This window comes from Osmerus mordax, chromosome 7 (genome assembly GCF_038355195.1).
Source record: "Osmerus mordax isolate fOsmMor3 chromosome 7, fOsmMor3.pri, whole genome shotgun sequence".
Taxonomy (NCBI): domain Eukaryota; kingdom Metazoa; phylum Chordata; class Actinopteri; order Osmeriformes; family Osmeridae; genus Osmerus; species Osmerus mordax.
Window position 1 is genome coordinate 16,708,966 of NC_090056.1, and position 21,141 is coordinate 16,730,106.

General features: G+C 43.7%; 1 protein-coding gene across 3 annotated transcripts; it reads right to left on the bottom strand.

The window, feature by feature from the left end:
* Positions 1-1,087: 1,087 nt before the first annotated feature.
* Positions 1,088-16,254, bottom strand: ampd2b (adenosine monophosphate deaminase 2b). Of its 3 annotated transcripts, none has more exons than XM_067239376.1 (18): positions 16,161-16,254; positions 7,569-7,693; positions 7,321-7,451; positions 7,089-7,157; positions 6,861-6,972; positions 6,516-6,702; positions 6,133-6,274; positions 5,860-5,949; positions 5,619-5,748; positions 5,308-5,502; positions 4,957-5,088; positions 4,343-4,506; positions 4,120-4,246; positions 3,852-4,015; positions 3,314-3,434; positions 2,819-2,992; positions 2,518-2,628; positions 1,088-2,328 (listed from the first exon to the last, which is right to left on the bottom strand). In XM_067239376.1, the coding sequence occupies exons 1-18, from the start codon at positions 16,252-16,254 to the stop codon at positions 2,113-2,115; spliced, it is 2,484 nt and encodes an 827-aa protein (XP_067095477.1). In that variant the 3' UTR covers positions 1,088-2,112. The 3 variants fall into 3 exon arrangements, with proteins under 3 accessions (XP_067095477.1, XP_067095475.1, XP_067095476.1); XM_067239374.1 differs by lacking the exon at positions 16,161-16,254 and adding an exon at positions 11,489-11,609; XM_067239375.1 differs by lacking the exon at positions 16,161-16,254 and adding an exon at positions 11,276-11,348.
* Positions 16,255-21,141: the final 4,887 nt, after the last annotated feature.

A 21,141-nucleotide genomic window follows, 5' to 3' on the forward strand; every position in this document is an offset into this window, starting at 1 on the left:
CGTAGGCGTTATTTAAAAACAGCCTATCAAGAAAGACCATGTGGGAGTGGTGTGTAGACTATCATGTGAGTGGGATATCAATTGAAACCAGACTTTTATATTCTGCAACAGGTGTCCTCTAATTTTTTGCTACCCATCAGTAGCCTACGTGCAAACCGCAGGTAATGCGTTTGCGCGTGGCAAGAATAAGGTTTTTGGGTTTGCGGATATATTTTTGTGCTACGGTAGCAAAAAATGTGAATGCTTTGCAAATTTTTTTTGAAAAATTACCAGACCTGATAATATAAATGATATATATATAGCGAGTGGTTAACGAGTTAGCGAGTTGTTAACACTAATTTAATGGCGATGAAACTGGCATATATATGTATATATATATCATTATATCATATATATATATATATATATAATTTATATTATCAGGGCTGGTAATTTTTCCAAAAAGATTTGGTTGGGCCCACCAAATTTTGTTGCAAAGCATTCACATTTTTTGCTACCGTAGCACAAGAATATATCCGCAAACCCAAAAACCTTATATTCACTCAGGTGCCTTCCTAAGAATGGGCTTCTGGTATTGTGATGGGCATGTGTGAATATTAGTTATTAAAGCTCTGTGCTCAGTTGTGTACTTTCCAGCTTTTTAAAGTAGGGCTGTTAAAATGCACTTGTGCTGAACTTCCTCTTGGCTATGATTGGGAGGAGGCTATGTGATGGAAACAGAGGCAGCAGACAATGTCCCCTCTGTTTGGTCCACAGAGACATATTCAGCTCCTGTCTCATGATGACACTAGAGCCTATTCAGAAAAAAAATTCTGGACATGTTTCCCAAAATATCATCCTCTCTAATTTCCATCAAATGAACATCAAATGGATGTTCTAGTCTAATTGCTCACTCTCATTAACAGATCCCTTTAGAGCCATGTCTACCTCCCCTTGGAATTAATAACCCATTAAACTGCCTGAAGATATGTGAATATCTGGATGGGTGGTGCATCTTGCATGTGTCTCTTTCCTCGTCCTGGATGGCAGATCTTTATGCAAGCAGAAGCTTAATGCACTTAATTTACATTTTACTGTCAATAAAAAAGATAGCTGTCAAGAAATCCCCCCCATTAAAATACATATATTAAATTAAAAAATATACATAAACATTTTTTATATACCATGTGCAAGAATGATGTAGGAAAAAAAAGAGTTAACAAATGTATTTGAGGTTTGTGGACCATAAGCAATAATAGCTGAAGTGTCAAGTTATTATCCAGGTCACGACCTATGATACAGGGTTTTAGCACGATCTGTTTGTCTCAGGAAACAAATAAACAAGTGGATCATGGAATATAAAATATATCAGCTGAAATATGCGATCACAGTTTAGGAAAACATATGATCACACATTGATCACTCCTCAGAAGGGGAGTTGGCAGACTTCATAGAGAATGTAAACTACATGCAAAGATGGTGGTTATAACAGTTGACTATACACCGCTATAAATTATGCCATGCCACAATAGCAGCAGGAACACTGTAAAGAAACATACAATAAATGCCTTTATGCCACCGAGGGAGAACACCATAAAGACTAGCAGAAAGAGGAACACAAATGACAGCAGAATATGTTGCCTTGCTCACACAGGTATTTCTTGAAGCAGTTGTGGTATCTGGAAAAATACTGCCGTAATAGATCTCTTAGTGAAATAACTATGATTTAATATGGTACAGTATGTTCCAGACCTTCACATAGGAATGGATGATGTATTTTGTCCACAACATTGGTTGACAAACAAATGCTATATAAAGAATGTGTTCACTCAAATAAATATAGATAAATAGACAAAACCACAGGAAACACTTAAAAGTAAGAATTCCATCAATCATCTGAAATATTTTACAAACACTTGGTAGGGAAAACTTCAACAGCAGGTACATTTGAGAAAATACAACAGACACGACTTCATAACCCACAAACCATCATAACTGCCTGCCAAATGTTTCCTTTCAAATGTGAAACATTCCCTAACCAGTCCAAACTCTGGGTGTGATATGAGTTGTGTTGAGAGATTTGAGCAGGTAGGATATCCATGCTTGATTTGGAGCCACATGGGGATGAAGTCCTCACTTCTCCCCCTGAGCTGGCCCCATGCACAGGCTGCTCTCCTCCTCAATGGTCTCCAGCTCATCGGTGCGTATGGCCTGGGTGATCAGGTTGAGTTCCTCACACATGGTCTCATGGCGGTACGCCAAACGGATGTCAGGGACGTTGCTGCGCCTGATGTCGTTACCTTCCTGTCCTTCCTTGAGGTAGTGAGGGCCCAGCCAATAGCTCTTTACCTGAAGAGAAGGAGGGCTTTCATTGTTTATCTGTGCTCTGTTGCAAACCGAATTTTCCCCCAGTGGGACAATAAAGAAACTGAACTGAATTGACACTTTATGTAAGTTTCAGGGCTCCAGTGGACTATTGTGATGCATTTCCAGGGAAACAAACGTAGATAATGGACAACCTAGATAGTAATCAAGTACCTTATGAGAGAAACCGCTCATCAGGACACTGTTTCTGGCCAGCTCGCACATGTCACAGGAGCTCAGCTTCCACACCTGGGCAGCTATGCTGTACTCCTCCATCAGTGGCTCCTGCGACGCATCACAGAGAGAGACATGCTTTATACCCACACCACAGCTGTGGTTACTGTGCACACCAGAATTTCCTTCGGGATCAACAAAGCGAATTAAATGTTCCATGATTGAATGACACACAGGCATTGAATCAGCAGAAGGAGTCACTGGGATATGTTGAGCAATGAATCAATTTGCGGTCACTAACCTTGGTGAAGTGGAACTGCAGGGGGTCGTCCGTGGACAGGGACACCACGAGACCCCTGGACAGGTACTCAGGCAGGGGGTTACGGTGGTAGCTGAGGAACAGGCTGTTGTTGCTGAGGGGAGACATGGCGATGCCGATCTGAGCCAGGTAGTACAGGTACTGGAGCACTGGGGCCTGGAGAGAAGGAGGAGGCAGAGATTAGCGTTGGCATCAACTAGGTTTGCATTCATCCTTGCATCACCCCTCAGGGCTTCAAGTCAAATTGGGATCCTTGGGATGTGTGACTTTGGATAAAAGTCTTGGTTAGATGAATAAAATGTAAGTAAAAAAATATATATTAAAAAAGCTCTATGAGAAATCTGCCCAGAGACAGAAGAACCAAATCGATTCCCACAGGAACAGTGTTTCTTTGTCAGATCCCTTCCATGTGCTGTGTGAGACGGCAGATGCTAGTGTGCTTGTGAAGGAAGCTATGGTAGATGCTAGAACACAGACCTTCCTGAGCAGCAGCCCATGGGAGATGTTCTCAGACAGCATGAAGCCAGAGACCAGGTGGTGGATAGGCCCCGCCTCCCCGCAATGTGGACGCAGCACGAGCGTGTTGAAGCCTCGCTGCCTGGAATCAAAGAGAGGTGAGAGATACGCCACCTAGCCTGCTCAACTGGTAGCACCTCCAGTGACCTGGAGAAGCTTGACGTAAACATTTTTAGTATTCAGTACATTTTGGTGAAACTTGCATGGAATCGTACAGTTTTAGTTGACCCTAATCACAAGTAGGTTTGTTATTACGCTTCACTTTAGACTTCAGACATACCACTGTGAGGAGGTTTTGTCCTTTGACTGGCATTGTCTGCTCCCATACCTCCACAGACGGGAGAATTGCTGCCATTACCAATGCCTTCATGCCCTCTAGTATTTCAGTATGAGTTTGGGTTTACCTCACAATTCAACCTCACAGTCGAGACTTGAGGGCTGAAGTAGGCCAAAATAATCAGTAAAGGTTAAAAATTGAACTGAAGTTGAGGACACATACCTGCGGAGGTGGTTTAGCACAGTCATGTTCGCATACATGTAGTAGAGGTAATACGCGTATGGAGGGTTGTACTCGTTGGTCCAGTTGCCTGGAAGAGGGCTGTCTAGGTTGAAAATATGATGTTCAGGTTTGGACTCGTCATCAACACTGTCAAAGCCCACCACCTGAAGACAAACAGTTTGTTCAGTGTTGTACATGCATGGTGCTCCCACACAAAGTCCATAAAGACCATTGTGGATGATCAAATTCAGAGGCACCAAGTCCTTACGTGTTGAAGGAAGAGGTGGAGCTCTGGGTGGCTTCCGGGGTTGATTGTGACCTCGAACAAAGGCATAAATATGTTCTCCAGCATCTCCTGGAAGTTGGACAGCTGCTTCTTGGCATGGTAGACATCACTGTAAAAAAGAAAATCAGTTGATTAAGAATAGGAATGTGTTTGGATCTGTTCAAGTTGCATATTTCAAGGGAAATTGGAAAAAAATGTGACTTACAAGAGTCTGGGCACCTGCACAAGCCAGCGTACATTGTCAGAGTACACTCCGTGCTTGACAGCCCACTCAGCCAGTTTGTCCCACTCGTCCCTGGAGCGACCGTAGATGGACAGACGTAGCTCTACGTTCTGGTACTTACTCTCCTCCAGGTCAGCCATCACCTCCTTAGATGCAGAGGTCAACACCAGTCAGCAGGGGGCGCAAGTACAACAGAAATATAATGCACACACTTACTGGACACTTTAGTCCAAAGCGACGTATTGGGGGGGGGGAATCTAAAATTGGGGCATCAAATAGGCAAATACTTCCTCTGAGGTATGCCCATCCCCCAGTCAAAATTACCCTGTGTCATGCTCACGTCAAGTATCACTGAGACAGAAAGCAAAGTGAGTGTTCTTAGTTACATTTACATTTAGTCATTTAGCAGACACTCTTATCCAGAGCGACTTACAGTAAGTACAGGGTTATTCCCCCCTAGGCAAGTAGGGTGAAGTGCCTTTCCCAAGGAAACAACGTCATGTGGCACGGCCAAGAATCGAGTCGGCAACCTTCTGATTAATAGCCCGATTCCCTAACCGCTCAGCCATCTGACCCCATCTGACCCCCCACATCACCTTGATAATGTGTCCAAAGTATTTCCCCTCAACGTGGTTGTCAGTCTTGATGAATATCTCTCTCAGGATCGACTCGCCGATGGGGTTGTATTTAGCGTTGAACTTGTCAAAACGATGAAAAGTGTTGCGATCCTGCAAAGAGAATGGGGACATTTGTCACCCTAAGACAGTTCATCTTCCTAACCGATGAATGTTTCTGGCAAGTTGTCGAGTCAAAAAGGGATCTGTCTTCAAGGAGGAATCGCAATGAAGAAGCTCTCTTCGAGCATCCTTCACTTCCCAATCTCCTTGAGCTCCACTCTTAGATGTCTCACAATCTTCTCCATGTCAGATATTTAATCATCCACTTACCGCATGCATGTCCAGTGTGTCCACGCTCAGATCGAAAGCTGTGAGGTTCATGCTCTCAAACACCTCCATCAGTGTCTGGCCGATGCCTCTCTCCACATGGACGATCTCCCCGGGATACTTCTTCATGGCTCTCTTGATGAAGCGCAGCAGGTGTTTCTGATTCATGCAGGACGAGGCATGGATGTGTGTGTCCACCTGCACAAGGAGTCCGAAATACAGACACGCTGTCAGACCTGGATTTGAGGTCCTTTGAACCTCACTGTAAGTGCATTCCACTTACAGTGAGGTTCAGTCTGGGACGGGAAACCCACCTTGCGGATGTTGTAGAAGTCTCGGTGGGGGACTTTCTTCTGGGCTGCCAGCTCCTTCATCTCGTTAAGCAGGATGTGCATCTGGAACTTGGAGCTCAGGTACTGTAGCCGGCGGTAGCAAAAGGACTTTCTGAGGTTAGCAAACACAGACACTGTGTCAGATTCAGTGGTCCATGTTTACTTCTCCACAGACACTAACAGGGTGGCAGGCTAAACCAGTTGTGAGGCTTCCTCTACTCACACTGGTCCGTTGATAATGAGGGCCATCATGACATTCATGTCAGCAATGTACTCTTGGAGGTCCGGATAGGGCAGATCCAACTCAGTGCTTCTGAATGACACAAACACAGCACATATCTGCAACCAGCAACACTTCAGGCTGTCCTTAGGGACCTTTGCATAACATCAATAAATGTCAAATCATAACATTACTGTACAATGATACAGTGGATGCATCCAGTTGTGTTTGTAGAAGAAATTAGGTGTGAGGTGAAATTTAAGTGCAGCTTCTTACTTGTCCATGGTGTTCTTCTTGGTGTACAGATGCACCACACCATTCACCATCTTGCAGCCGTAACCCATGTCATGCGGCATGCTGGCTGGGTCTTGGTTCTCATAGGGATGTGTTTCTGAGACAGGTGGGTGCACTGTGGCGTCTTGGGAGGGAAAGACAGAACATTACGTGATGGTATTGGATGGAAGTGAGAATACAAAAAAACATGCTGCCAACAAATGTGTCAATGTCCAAAGTGTTAAAAAATATATATTTAAATCAAAGTGTTAAAAAAATGTGTTTAAATCTACATAATGACTGACAGGCAGTGTGTGAACTCACAGCGAGTGCTGAGAGTATTTTTGGAGAGGTGTGTTTGAGTGTGTGTGTGTGTGAGTGTATACCAGCAGTGACAGAGGTCTCATGGATCTCATCGTAGATGCCCATGTCCAGGGGTCTCTCGCTCATCTCCTGGAGGTAGCGGGCGGTGGTCTTACAGAAGCTCTGCATGGACAGGCCAATGTACTTCTCCCTTATGAAGAGAGCCTTCACCACACACTTGGCTGCATCCAGCAAGTCTGTAAAAGGCACCTGGAGAGAGGGGGGAAAAGAAAGATGATTAATTCAGTTTGTCGCCAGATAGCATGTGATTACTCATTCAAAAAGGGATTCTAAAGGTTTTCACAGCCTTAAAGTGGAAACAGAAGATTGTGTAAGTGATTTCTTGGGGAGGACTAAATGTCACCAACCCCACATTGTTCCTCCCCTGAGATGGTGACTCGCTGGTATTCTCGTTCTGGAACAAGCTCTCTCTCGCTGGGGTAGTGATCCGTGGGAGATTGGTTCTGTTCCTTCAAGAATCTGGCAAACACAAAAATAATTCAACTTTAGGAGTCTTTAATATGCAGGGCCCAGAATTTATGAAGGCCGTAGCAAAGGATGAAAATGTTGTTGCTCAGTTGGGATACGTTACTGACTCTAAATCTGCAGCGCTGTCCGTCTTCATGAACTCCTGTTTGGCTCTGAGTAGGATATCAGGCTCAAACCTTGAAGATTACAATAAGGAGTTGAAGAATAAGGAGTTCTCGTTTCTCCATTTATCAGTTCATCCATCCATACATTCAACCATCCATCCTTCCATCCCATCCAGTCCTTCTCCTTCCTGCATCCATGCTTCCCTCCGTCTGACCCCTCCCCAGGGTCTCTTACTTGACATCCTGGCTGATCTGTCTCTCCAGGCGCTGGCGTCTCTCCTCCAGCTGCTCGATGGGGCTGTCCTCGGGGAACTCATAGGGGGCGCTGCGCATGTCACTCTCTGCCAGGCTGCGGGAGAACAGCTCCTAAACACACACACAAAAAAGGACGCTCCTTCTGAAATAACTGGGGCATACTTGTGTGCCAGTATCGTAAACACCAGTCAGGCAAACAGATCAACTTGATCTGTACTGCTCCCTCACCTCAGCTATCTCCTTGTACTTCCCGTCCATGGAGGTGCGCAGGTCAATGGGATGTTTGAGCGCCACGGGTATTCCTGGTAAGGAATGCTGGGATGTCAGGAGATGCCGCACGCTACGAGGGTCTACTGCAGAGAGAACCATGGGAACGGAGAGAGGAAAAAGGGAAAGGCGAGAGAATGGGACGAATGAGAAATAATAAACATCTTCAGGACATAATTGAGGCCATAAACTCAAGACCATAATGCTGACTATCCACGCCCAATTTCTTCTCTATTTGCATTCCAACCATCTGTGTCACACTTGCTGACAGAGGGAGTGGTCATCAGTGAGGCCCAGTTAACTTGGCTCAATGAGAGACTTTTTCAGGAGGATTTCTTATTCTGTCAGCCTACCCAAGTAAGAGTCTAGCCCACAGACGACAGATGCCTGTTGTTCCTCAGTCTAACAGTCAGTTTACAGAGCTCTTCACCAACACACACAGCCCTGGAACACACACACACACACACACATTCTTGGAACACACACACAGTCCTAGACTAACATAAAGTCCTGGACCAACATACTGTGCTAGAGGCCTGAGCTCAGCCACTCTGTGTGTCTTCAGACACAAAGGACCATTCAGGTCAAGGAGCAATCAGCACACACACACACACAGGCGGTAAATACCCTCCATTGTTGACTCTAAAATACTATATTTTGATTGTCTATTAATGAAGCCAAGTGGAGAAGGAGATGGAAAACAAAATAGCCCCCTTGAAAACACTGGAGGTGGGTCATTTCTAGAGGTCAGGAAGGCCAAGTATCATGCTGAAGATGGTTACATGAATACAAAGTAGCTGAGAGCAATTCGGCTATGCACCAGACAGCTGGAACGGGAACATCTTCAATTTCCCAAGAGTATATTTGGAGGTCTGTATGTACTGTATCTCTGTATGATGATATTAATCTGGCTTCAGGAAACTCTTGCCTACCTTTGAAATATTCATTATCCTCTTGAATATTTCATCCTCAGCTTCCAGCCCTTGTGTGATAGAATGTCTGTAGGTCTACTGCACACCTGTGTGCTAAACGCACACACAGGCACGAACACACATACACACGCACAAACACACACACACCGTGCATCAAGCACTCACAGTGCTTACACCACCTACAATCTAGGCTAATTGAGCATAATTTGTGTGTACCATCTCAAAATAACACATTGGGAAGTCAATGTTTTATTAACAGTTTCCTTCGATTATATTAACTATACTCTGTCTGCGATTCCTCCACTGTAAGACCAAGTAGAGCCTTAGATGGGTCAATTAGTACGACATAGATGGCTGCATTGGAACATACGAGGCCCCTGTGGTGGAACAGACAGAGAGAGACACTGTGGGGAACCTGCTCAGAAAGTGATGGCCTAATCACCGGCCTGACTACACCTCCTGCCTAACACTGCTTGATCAACACCTCCTCCGCAACACACAATGTTGCGTGATTTGCAATGCAGCAAGCAGTCTTGTAAATGTGCAGGCGAAGGGCCAGGCAAAAGCATAGCAGATGAAGAGTAGGCACTGTGAAACTGGGGCAGAAACAGCTCTATTGATGCTATTTAAGAGCAGTTTTTATACTTGAAATGAGAGGTATTTGGTGCCTCACCAGTTTCTGACAATAGAACAGTGCTTTCAAAACCCTAACCGACTCTCGTCTACTTAACGACAAAGAGACCATGTTCGTACGGAGGACAGGCTCCGCATACGGAAGTGCTGTACTTTAGGAGGCGAGAATAGGAGAGACTCATTGTTACTGTTCCAGTAATAACCAGAAATTCCAGTCGGTACAGTTTTGAGCTGACTTCAAACCAGCACGGACAGGGGACAGGAAGAGGCCCTCTTATATTTCCAGTCTGTCAGAGGATGTGCACAAGCTGAGAAACATAAACCAAAAAACCTTCCTACACAGTGATAGAAAGCTTAATTTTTTGTTTTTTTTAATTATAATTTTTTGTTTTCTAAAGAAGCATGGATACACCCATCAACACCAGGTTTTTAACGGCATTTTGAATCGCGGGCTAACGTCTGTGTCAACCACGATGACGTGGGTACTTCCACAGAGACTGCGCATTGGAGGGTATAACGCCAAGGGTGCTGGCAGTGGTGGTCAGTGGGCTGTGGTGAGGCTTGGCTTGGCGGGCAGAATGCGACCAGCAGCAAAGACAGCCAAGCCCACCAGGCCCTGAGCTTATCCCTTAATGGCTGCTATATTTGGATCAGCAGCATCCATGCTTATGTAACCACCCAGCCCCTCAATGAAGGAAAAATCACTACAAGAAAAAACCTAACCGAAGTGTGTTTTCCATTATGGGATGGCATACGTTAGGGACATTGGGACTGAGGGATCCCACTGGAATGGCTCTCCAGATACTTGCTGTTGACACGGCACTATAATATTCTGTCCTGTCCTGTCCTGTTGTTGAAACCTAGACCCAGGTAAAATTATTTCAATTGGCTAATTGACTTCAACTCTATGCATATTTCAGCAGGAATACACAGGATGGTGGCGTACAATCTCCAGTTCTCCACCCGCTGAGGCAAATGGGGTGTCAACAGTCTACAGGGATGTGTCAAGTGGAGAACTCATTTGATAGAGATGATGAGGAGAGCAGGATGAAGGGTCAAGAGACTTCCTGTGGAATAAAGTCCCTCAGCTCTCTTTCTCTTTCTCTCTCTCTTTCCAACTTTTCTCTCTTTTCCATTAAAACTGCGTTGCACATAGACAGTTTTCCTTGTTTCCTTGCAATCCTACTTGTCGGATACATAACACTGCAGGGTATTTAGATATTTAGATAAACACTTTGTCAGAAATTGCCTTAGAATTATATTTGTGTACTGCATGTCAGTACCATAGCCAGAATTGTGTTTTTGGAGTGTCCCATCTTAAAATGAGAGGGCCACTGAGAAAAAATACTTTAAACAATTCCTTAATTTTTTATTGTAAGCCATCAGAAATCTTGGGGGGCCGGAGGTGTAAATGGCCAGGCTCGTGGCTCGTGGCTATGAAGCTGCTGAATGAAACCCTTGTTGACTGTCTTCTTTTAGAACTGAAATAACTGCTGCTCTACACTATTATTTCCCTTCAAGAATGACTGTTTTAGACAATACACAATACACACACACAGCACAACACAATCTAATTAAAACCTGTCGGATCACTATGCAGTGTGAGCAGTGATGCAGCTGGGAATAATTAAAAAATGACACAAGCACACACACACACACACACACTCACACACACACACACACACAGTCAAACTGCACTCAGCAGTTCTCTCATCCACCCCACTGGTGTTAGCACTTGCAGTATTGATTACCCTTTTATTGTGTGCAACTGCATCTCTTTGCAGTCCAAGACAATGCACAGCTGCTTCCATGATCTATCCATTCATACTCACTCTCCTCAACACAATACAGACAGCATTGCCCTGAAGGGACTTACACAAGCCAGTGGCAACAACATGAGTGGAGGGGTGGACAAGGGGAGAGGGGGAGGTTACAGGAGAGACTGTTTTGTTTGTGCGGGATCCTGACAATACTATCCTGGTGGAAAAGAATACCTCTGTCCTCAAAGCCTGCGTGAGCCAGTAGCTAGTGTGTCTGGAAGAAAAACTCTGCCCTGCCAGAGAGACGGAACATGCCAAACAGCCTGGGATGGCATCTGTTTACCTTTAGCAAACCGGATGATGGGAAGGAGAGAGGGGAGGGTTGGAGCAGCAGAGAGACTGAGAGACAGAAACAAGGATGGGGCAACAGAGAGAGACACACATGCATGTACTATCAAAATAACAACACTGACGCACGCACACACACTCACACACATGCATAGTCGCACATACATACAACGCCCCCTTATATCTCTCTTTCTGTCATAATACATACACAAAGCTGGTCCAGCAGATCCATCCTCTCCCCCTCATCCCAGTCTCAGACCCCCCCTGTGTCTCCTCTGGTTCTGGCCAGCTGTCGTTGCATTAGCAGGCTCTGCAGCTGATCCTTCTCATTTAAATGCCTGTGACATCGATCTGGGACGTACCACATGGTGCAGAGGGGCAGGGGTGACCAACACTCATCCCCAGCGTAGCTCGCGTTTGTTATTGCTTACATCACCCCCCGCCTATCAGACGCCCTCTCTACATGCTTTTTCTCTCAGGGGAGTGCTTATGAAAGTGCGTGTGAGGGAAGGACAGAAAGAAAGAGAGAGAGAGAAAGATAGTGAGAGAGAGAGAGAGAGAGAGAGAGAGAGAGAGAGAGAGAGAGAGAGAGAGAGAGAGAGAGAGAGAGAGAGAGAGAGAGAGAGAGAGAGAGAGAGAGAGAGAGAGAGAGAGAGAGAGAGAGAGAGAGAGAGAGAGAGAGAGAGAGAGAGAGAGAGAGAGAGAGGGAGGAAGAAGAGAGATGAGGTTTGCTTTGTTAGGGGTATGTATGCTATGCCACTGTCTGTTATGCAGTTATAGGAACTGGTTGGAGGAGGAGATGCTTATTTAGTATGAACCAAAAAACACATTTGAGATCTTAGTGTGCTTAGCACTATCCAGTATGGAATAAATGGATTATGGTTGGTATGGTCAGCTGGTAGCAGTGGAACAGTTATAATTGACATGATTGCTGACATTACAATGTGCTTGTGGATTGGGGCCTGAATACTGTCCATGTGATTCAGTTGAAATCCATCCAAACCTCTTCTGTGTCCACACAGGCATTTGAGAAGGCTGTGGACAATATCAGTACAGAGTCTTATCAATGAGACAAATGATGGATTGTGACCAGTGACGAGGTCAAGAGGATAACAACGTTTATTACTTAAAGGGTGTGTTGCTAGGTAGCTACAGTAGAAGAGTGGACTTTTTTCAGCAGCCAGCCTTTGGTGGGTCAGGTATTCAGTTTGTGAGACGAGTGGATTGTTTGATTCCCCCCTTACTGCAGTGATTGTCTGACAGACAATAGTTTCTAGAGCAGTAAGTAAGGCAAGAATCTTGGTAGTCACTTTTCAATTCACTCCATACGTACACTTCTAAGCTTTCCCCTATACCTTGCAGTCCTCTTAGTCAACTATGCCTGAGTAAAAAATAAACTGATTTGGCGTATTGTGAAAGAGCACAGCAATTTCTGCCCCATATTCAGTTACAAAAACCCAGAGGGACTAAAGTTTTTACAGGCAATCAAATTCTAACAAGCAACCCAGCTGTTAACAAAATTGCCACTCAAGGGCCAGCTGAAAAGCCTCACGGAACAATTTCATCTTTCGTCAGCAGGCAATCAAGACATGTAAAATCTTCCTAGTCAACTAATCACCTCCCTGCGGTTCAACCACAATATCTGCAAACATGATGTCGCTGACTAAGCTCAAACCTGATTCAGTCTGATTGCATTTGTGTCTTTCAAACTCCCCCTAGAGGGCAAAAGTGTGTATTACAGACAGAAATTGGAATTACCAACCATCCATTCCAGCACATCACACTACATAACACTACATCACAATGCATCATACCCAACATCAACAAGTCAAACACAAAAAATCTTTTGTACAAATATAACTAAACAACTTCTGAAAACCAGCCAAAAATATTGAGAAGTATGAAAGGACTCAAGGATTGATCCGACCAGACATCTGGTCCTTTTCTCTGTGTTGTTTTCAAATGATAAATCCCAGAACTGTTCTTGTACTGTAATTGTGCGAATAAGTGAGAAGAATATGGAGAAACTGCAGAGACAGCTCCGGGTCAGGGCTCCCTATCTGTAACCCTCACCACCCCTCTATCAACCCTTGGGAGATTGCATTGCAGGACAAGGCCCCACCTACAAGGCAAGAGTCCACAGTTCATCACCCACATCATTTACATTAGCCTGACAGAGATTACAAAGCAGGGCCAGAGGCCATGGAGGGGGTCCTAGGTGAGGGTCTTGTATACATTCATGTGGATATCTGAGCTGATAAGGGGTGAGTAACGTCAATCATTACAGTCAATCATTACATCCAATAGCAGCGGTAGCATGTAAAGATTACATATCATAGGGTCATAATGGTCACAGATGGAAAATATATTGATGCAATATATAATCATGGGTAATATGTACCCATGATTATTTGGATGACACTTATGCGGCCTCATCACAGAGCATACTGAAATCGATGTATACCAGCCCTCTACAACCGGTCTTCTAGCCAGCCAACAAAGAAGCTTCTTCCATCCCATTGTAAAGATACGTTCATAGAGTTCTGCTACATGCACCTACTCCAGCCATTTGTTGCTAAGTGGTGTGTGGGCATAGAGAACAATGTTTTATCGACGGTTCCTGCACACCCAGGGTCCTTTGCTCCTACCTCTGCTTATTCAGGAGTTGTCTGCGGAATTACACACACCCTGCAGCTGCTGTTAGAGGATGGACGACAAGCACACATTGCCAAATGTTTGTCAGGAAGAAAGTAAGATGAATTCTCATTGTCTGAGAAACGTGCCGTGTTCCAGCCTGGTCGCCTTACTGCCTTTTCATCTGATCTAATCAATCAATCCAAGAGAGGAGTCTGGATGGCAACCAGACACAGGCTGACGCTAAATTTGAATTAAGCAAATGGGATGGTTGTATTGAACACCACGTAACAATGCTTCCTGTATTGATTATACACCCATTAACATCGATGTATATGAATGTTCTTGGTTACACTGATGATGATAAGAGTGAGTCATCTGAATGTCCCAGTCTGTAATTATTTAGCTTTCACCAACAGAGACGCTGTGTCCTATCAGTGTGTTCTGCTGTATTGCCAGGATAATAGCCTACGGGGATGAGTCTGGCATCAGACTCTTCCTCTCGCTCTATCCCTCTCTATATCTCTCTCTGTATCTTTCTCTATCTGCCTCTCTGTATCTCTCTCTCATTATCTATTTCCCTCTCTGGCTCCCTCTTTCTGTATCTCACTCTCTCTTTATTTATCTCTCTCCCTCTCTTTACGCATCTCTGTAACTCTCTCTTTTTCCATCTCTCTGTCTCTTTCAGAGGTCTCCAGACCAAACACCCGAACCCTTGTGACACCATACTGTAATGACTCAGATTGGAGCTCAAAATGAGCTCCATAGACCTTCACATATTAGCCAATATCCAATATGTAATATGTGGCTAAACTGTGATAAATGAATGTATCCTATCAGCTCAATTGTATTTTGAGTATTTATTTTACAGAAACACTCTTCTGTGTCTTTGTGTTGGGGTGTTGACAAAAAATAGCACACAGTATTTGATCCAGTGGTATCCAGTTTGATCCAGTGATGACTGTTTGAGTGTCCCACCATCCCCACCGGGTACAACAAATCCTAATGTGTACCTGTGTGGGCTTCAATGATGATAAACGACTTTTTAATTATGCATTATGTAATCATTATATAATCGTAATGTGACTAATGTGTTAAAGGGTTTGACAAGCTGATAGGTTGAATGATGTCATTCATTTACATATTGGGGTGTGTCTGGAACTGCGGGGTACCACACCCCCTCCTCCCAGCAGTAGCACGCACCCAATCATTCTTTAGCTACTGTACAACCGTCAATCATTTGCATGTCAATAAAACACTTATTTTTCAAAGAAGAAAACTGTCTTGTAAATGTGCTCGCTTTGATTAGATGCGTTTATCTTTTCGCAGTTTTTCTGGATGATGAAAAGAGGTGCTGTGTTTCTGTCCTGTTGGTTCCAAAGGGTTGTTGGTGTGGCCACATCAGAGACACGAGACAAGGTTCTGATCCTCTAATTCAGTAAAGGATCAGAGGATCAGAAAACCACTGATGTAGTAATAAGGCTCTGGCATATTTCACACAGAAGCTGGCTTCAGCTCCATCGTGACATTTCACATTACAACCAGACTCGAGGGAGGTCGAGCGAAACATTCAGTTTCTGTTTAATGTTGAGCATGAAAACCTCTGCAGGTTAAAATAAAAAAACTAACAAACAACAACCTATGAGGAATTTGGAGCAAATCATTTTGGGAAATGCCAAAAAGCCAGCACAAGGTTGATCCTTTGAATAACAGTGGCTCAAATGGAAAACAAAATCATCACTGAAAGCTTTTGATTAGAGCTTTTGAATTTCTTTTAATCAACAGGTTCTACTGTACTCTAACTACTCTTGAATAAATGTACTAATTTTACATTTAGTCATTTAGCAGACGCTCTTATCCAGAGTGACTTACAGTAAGTACAGGGACATTCCCCCGAGGCAAGTAGGGTGAAGTGCCTTGCCCAAGGACACAACGTCATTTTCGCATAGCCAGGAATTGAACCGGCAACCTTCTGATTAATAGCTCAGCCATCTGACTCCCAAACTACTCACTCAAACTAATACACAAAAATGTGTATGCACCATAGCTTCTGCTACACTGACTCAGTCTTCAGAGACAACATAAAAAAATATTCCCAAATACATCACAAAACATTGTACCCCTTGAACTCTCATGCAGCAACATCTGTCACTGAGCCCTAGTCAGTTCATCCTCCAGTTGCACTGCATCAGTATGTACGATGCAAACTCATAGATGAGCTCACAGCACCAGGCTCCTCCACTTACCTGGGCTGGCTGTGTACTGCAGGCTTCCCCTCTTCCTGAAAGGAGATTGGGGCTTGGCTTTGGCCCCAGTCCCAGAGGGCAGGTTGGAGGACATCTCTCTCAGTCTGTGTTCCTGTGAGGAGCTGTGAGCTGAAGCTGCAGATGGAGCGTGAAAGAGACACGAAGTGAGCAAGGAGCAGAGGGAGAGCGAGCAGGAGGGAGAGCAAGCAGGAGAGAGAGAGAGAGTGAGTGAGAGCGAGAGTGAGAGAAAATAGCGAAGAAAGACACAGATGCGTACAGCTAAGGGGGGGTTGATCGCAGTCTGAGATTTGTGTCAGGCGATATGTGTGTGTGTGTAAGAAGGGGAGGGTTATTCCAGCGTTGTTAATCCAGCGTGGGGATGCTGCCTGCTAAGCATCCCTGCTATCTCGTGCTGCAGTGAGACAGGCTCCGCCCCCGTGCCTCTCTCTCAGCCCTGGCTGCTGTGTTGACAGAGGCTGGAGGCGTGAAAACACAGCTCGGCTTCCTCCTGTCAGATTACACACACGTGCACGCACAGACCTTTAGTCTGACCTGTTGCCCTGGCAACTCCAAACCCAGGTGGGAAGAATGCCAGCAGAGCGGTCGTGAAAACCCCAACAAGCGATAACAACAACGACTGCAGATCTGAATGTAGACACACGTCTTCTAACCAGAACAGATGTAGGTGATGCTGAGAGAGACAGAGTGAGGTTTAGAGAGACCAGAGCAGAGCAGACAGACACGCCTGTGGTGAGAGGCAGAGCAGACTGGGAAAATAAGTCACTGGGCTGGAAAATCCTTCGTGGATGGGGGAGCGACCAGCTAGACTGGAGGTCAACACGTGATTATACACAGAAGTAAATCACTTTTTATATGGAACAGATGTGGGCAGAGGTACATGTGGTGATAGAAACACCAAGCACACACCAAATGGGATTTTACTTTGTCTCCCAAAATGGGAGTTGCTTTGCAAAAGGAGGAATAAACCATAGTGGGCTTCTTTTTTTTTAAAGTCTTTACAAATAGGTTTCAAAAGTACAGGGTTTCTCCTAAAGGAATGCTGTCAGCCACCCATCTCATACATATGTCTCATGATTATAGAGAGTACATGGTAAGAACCAAATCTAGGCTAATACATGCTATGAGGCTAGGTATAATGTGGTAATATAATGTTGATTCCTGTATGGCCCAGATCTGACCGACATTCACAGTGTAGACACAATCTCTAAGAGGCCAGACCATAAATGCAGATGACAGCACAATATGGAATCCTTCCAAAAGCTTCTCTTCCACTGTGGAGCTCTGAGGGCTTTTACATAATAGCATTCTGATTACTGCCCTATAGAAAATACCAGCTCAGTGCATGATGATGCAGTACTGCTACCATACAATTTTGGGAGAGGGGCCAGTCAAACTCATCTGAAAGGGTAAACCACAGGAAGTCTGTAGTCTACAGTACATGGATGGTGGCTCAAAAGTGCGAGCGTTTACAAAAATATTTCAGTTTGTGTGTTTGTGAGAGAGATAGAGAATGAGAGAACGACAATGAAAATACACTGTGTTGAAGAATATATAGTACATCTACATGTAGCCTACACCATAAGTATATTGATTGTCAACAATATTGCTAAATATTAGAGCTCTTTTTATACCATAATCATTGCTTTTTCCGAGGATTAACTGGGAAAGAAGCTTCCTCTTGTGGTACAAAATAGGCCCAAAATAGATTACTGGCAACGGCAGTACATTGTCTGCACTAGTCATTCACTGAACTGGTGTCGTGCTTGTGCCCGTGATGTTGGTCATATAGATGTTGGTTAGTTGATTTTTGACCTTTTTGGACTAAATTATCATATGGAAATAATGACCACCAACTTTACACGAGCTAGATCTAGCCAGAGCCATATAAACAGATGGCTATGGCTCTGGCCCTAGCTAACCAACATTCCATTCAATAGTTCTACTGAAATATTCGAAGAAATTATTCAGGCTATCATCTACCACATAAATGAAGCACTACATAGGCCTACATAAATACAATTTGGAACACAAAAAACTGTCTGTTTCCCCCTGTATGTTACTAATGGTTCAGTACTTGTTTGTTTCTTTTTTCCGTAAGAAAACGCGTAAAGCCATTTTTGTGCCTTCCTTCCATGTCAAGTGACACAATATAAAACGAGGAGCTTCGAACAGCGAAATGACAGCCAATATCGACAGTTATTACATGTGGTCGACACGAGGGGACGCCAAACGAGGAAAGTCGACGGTATCGACACTGTCTCGTTGCTATATCACATTCTATGTTGACTCAGTCTTCCCAACCAAAAAGGTTGTTCAAAAGAACATTTGGATAACAAAACATCTTGAATCTGTTATTAATAGCCTAAAAAGAAACAGACAAATTATGATGCCCAAACCACTGGAAAAAAAGTGCGTATGCACTTAGTTGAGATGCATGAAATAAGGAAGGCTAGTTGAAGGAAAACGATAGAAATGCAGTGGCAATGCAGCGGTGATTTTAGAGCAGCCTTAAGGGATTAAACCGATGGCCTCCATTAATCAATGTGCAAATGAGATTAAACAATTTATCAGTGTAAATGGGGTAGACGATTCGGATTTACCGAACAGTTTCAACTCATTTTCTCTCGCTTTGACAGGTCCTAGTTATCTGGAAATGTTTCATACGTCATACTTAAAAGATCTCTTGTAGTCCAGAATGAATGTGTCACAGTCCTGAAAAGACTGCCGGACCTGATGCCATCTGGGCGCACTTTATTGTACTGGCCAACTTAGTGAGGTCTTCACTAAACCTTTCCAGATGTGTTCCGAAATGGTTCCCCCTTCTTTTTATTAGCTGCAGGACTTGCCAAGAGGGCAGCTATCTTGTGAAATTCTCGAGTGACACTTAACTTTGGTCTCTTCTCTGGTGCTCGGGTATCAGATCATGGTTGGGAGGACATAGTGTAGCAATGATGCAAGTAGACTGAAGTAACAATGGCTTTACTATGCAGTAGTAAAGCCAAAGTAGTAAAGTAAATTCATTTTCTCTGGTGTCTTCCAGAGTGAGGACCCATTAGCAGAGAGGATGGCCTAAGAAGAAAGAGTTGTTCTCTGTGGTCTGAAGAGGGGGATGTTATTATGTGCAATCTTGCACTTTACCTGATATTTTCAGCAATTCATTCTTGTCATCTGCAGCAGTTTGATTGAGAGAAAATGGCTGGAAATATTTAACCTACTTTGTGTCACTGACAAGTCTAAATTTAGATTGGTGTTGCATGCCAAAGTTGGCTTATTTCAAATCAGCAGCAGGGCAATCAAAATAATAAAATATTCTTCCAGGTAGACTGACAGTGTTGTAGCTGTACAAGAGTTCTCTTCTTCCTACAAGAGAAGCACAAATTCCAAGTATGGCTATGGTAGCATCTCTGTGGTGTTGTACAAAGAACCTGGGAGATAAAGTAATCGTATCTCTATCATATGACAGAGAAGCAGCTGTCCATATACCTGAAGCCAGGAACACAATGGACCAAGATGGCTGGGAAAATAGGATGAACCCATTTATGTTGAAATTGACATTTCAGTCTGACTATGTAACATTTTTGGAGGAATGTGTTGACAAAGAAAGGATCAAAATAGTAAGAATTTTTGAAGCTTCGTTCGGAGCCGTGTGGTGCGGCTGGATTTGACGGGTCATTAGGCTGGACTCACCATCTAAAGACACAAAATTCCTATGTGGAAGTCAGACATATAATTATCATCTTGCTTCAGCTCCCTGCATCCCATAACACATGGTAAGTTGTTTTGTCTGGAGGGGCCAGGGCCGTAATCATAATATATATCTGGTATAAATGTCCCCACCAATAAATTGATATAAAAATATAAATAAAATATAAATGTGATGCGCTACAACTGGCAACCACGCCCGCTGTTCGAAATTATCATAAAAAATGTAATCATATTCATAACTAAACTTAAAAAGTTTTCAGGGGGGGGGACCCTCAGACTCCCCAGCAGATTTCGTCCCCCCAAATGTTGACTCCATGGCTACGGCCTTAGTAAAAACCCTGCTAACGTCTTGCAGAACATGCTGCACTGCTGGTGGGCATGGAACCCCACCCTTCTGGAATTCATAGACATTACACAACTACATAACATTCACTCATCACTCACCTATACAGCTGAAGAGTATGTAAACAAACAGTTATGAAACCCCAGCAGCAATTTTGAAAGAAAATACAAATAAAATGGAGATGTATTCATTCAAGTAAATCAAAAAAAATGTTGGTACATACTGTAATCCCACACACATATCGAGCATATTCTTGGTAGACCGGCAGATTCCTGGGGGTAGGGTGTTGGGACATGTTGTAACAGGTGCTTCATACACTCTTATTCCTTATCTCAGGTCTGTTCTAATGCACTCATGTGTTAATCATCAAGAACACATCTGGTGCTTTCCTACAAGCCAATTTCCCCTCTAGCACATTTAGGGACAGATGACTTGACCATACTTGCAAGAAGGTTTCCATATGAGAGATTATTTTCATGGATTTCCTGCATGGCAGGAAATGTAAGACTGATAGTAAAGGAAATATATACAAAAAAATATGTCACAGTACAGAGCTATGAATAATACTCTCCTCAACCTATCCTAAAACGCTTGAGGTGAAGATGCAATTATTTGTTAATTTAGTTATTTTAATTTGAATTGTTTTAATTAATTTAATTTTAAATGTAGAAATTCATGTTTGATGCTTCGATGGTTTTGAGTAGCCTATGATGATCAGAGCTATTCCTTTCTCTAAACAAGCAAAGTGATTGTATTTTCCACAAATGTTGTATATAAACAAGAAGACACATCTGGGCAAGAGGAAATAAGACACGATTTTACTCTATACTCTTTAGTTCCTTGAGTTAATTTCTATTTAACTGAGTAAATTTTGCTCTACAAACCTAGGGACTTCAATATGAGTCACTGCCC

Excerpts from the sequence above, each read along its gene's own strand:
- ampd2b (XM_067239376.1), bottom strand. The coding sequence starts at position 16,254 with ATGTCCTCCAACCTGCCCTCTGGGACTGGGGCCAAAGCCAAGCCCCAA. Across the intron at positions 6,275-6,515 it reads TGAGACCTCTGTCACTGCTG|ACGCCACAGTGCACCCACCT; the intron begins GTATACACTCAC and ends TTCCCTCCCAAG. Across the intron at positions 4,247-4,342 it reads GTGCAGGTGCCCAGACTCTT|TGATGTCTACCATGCCAAGA; the intron begins GTAAGTCACATT and ends TCTTTTTTACAG.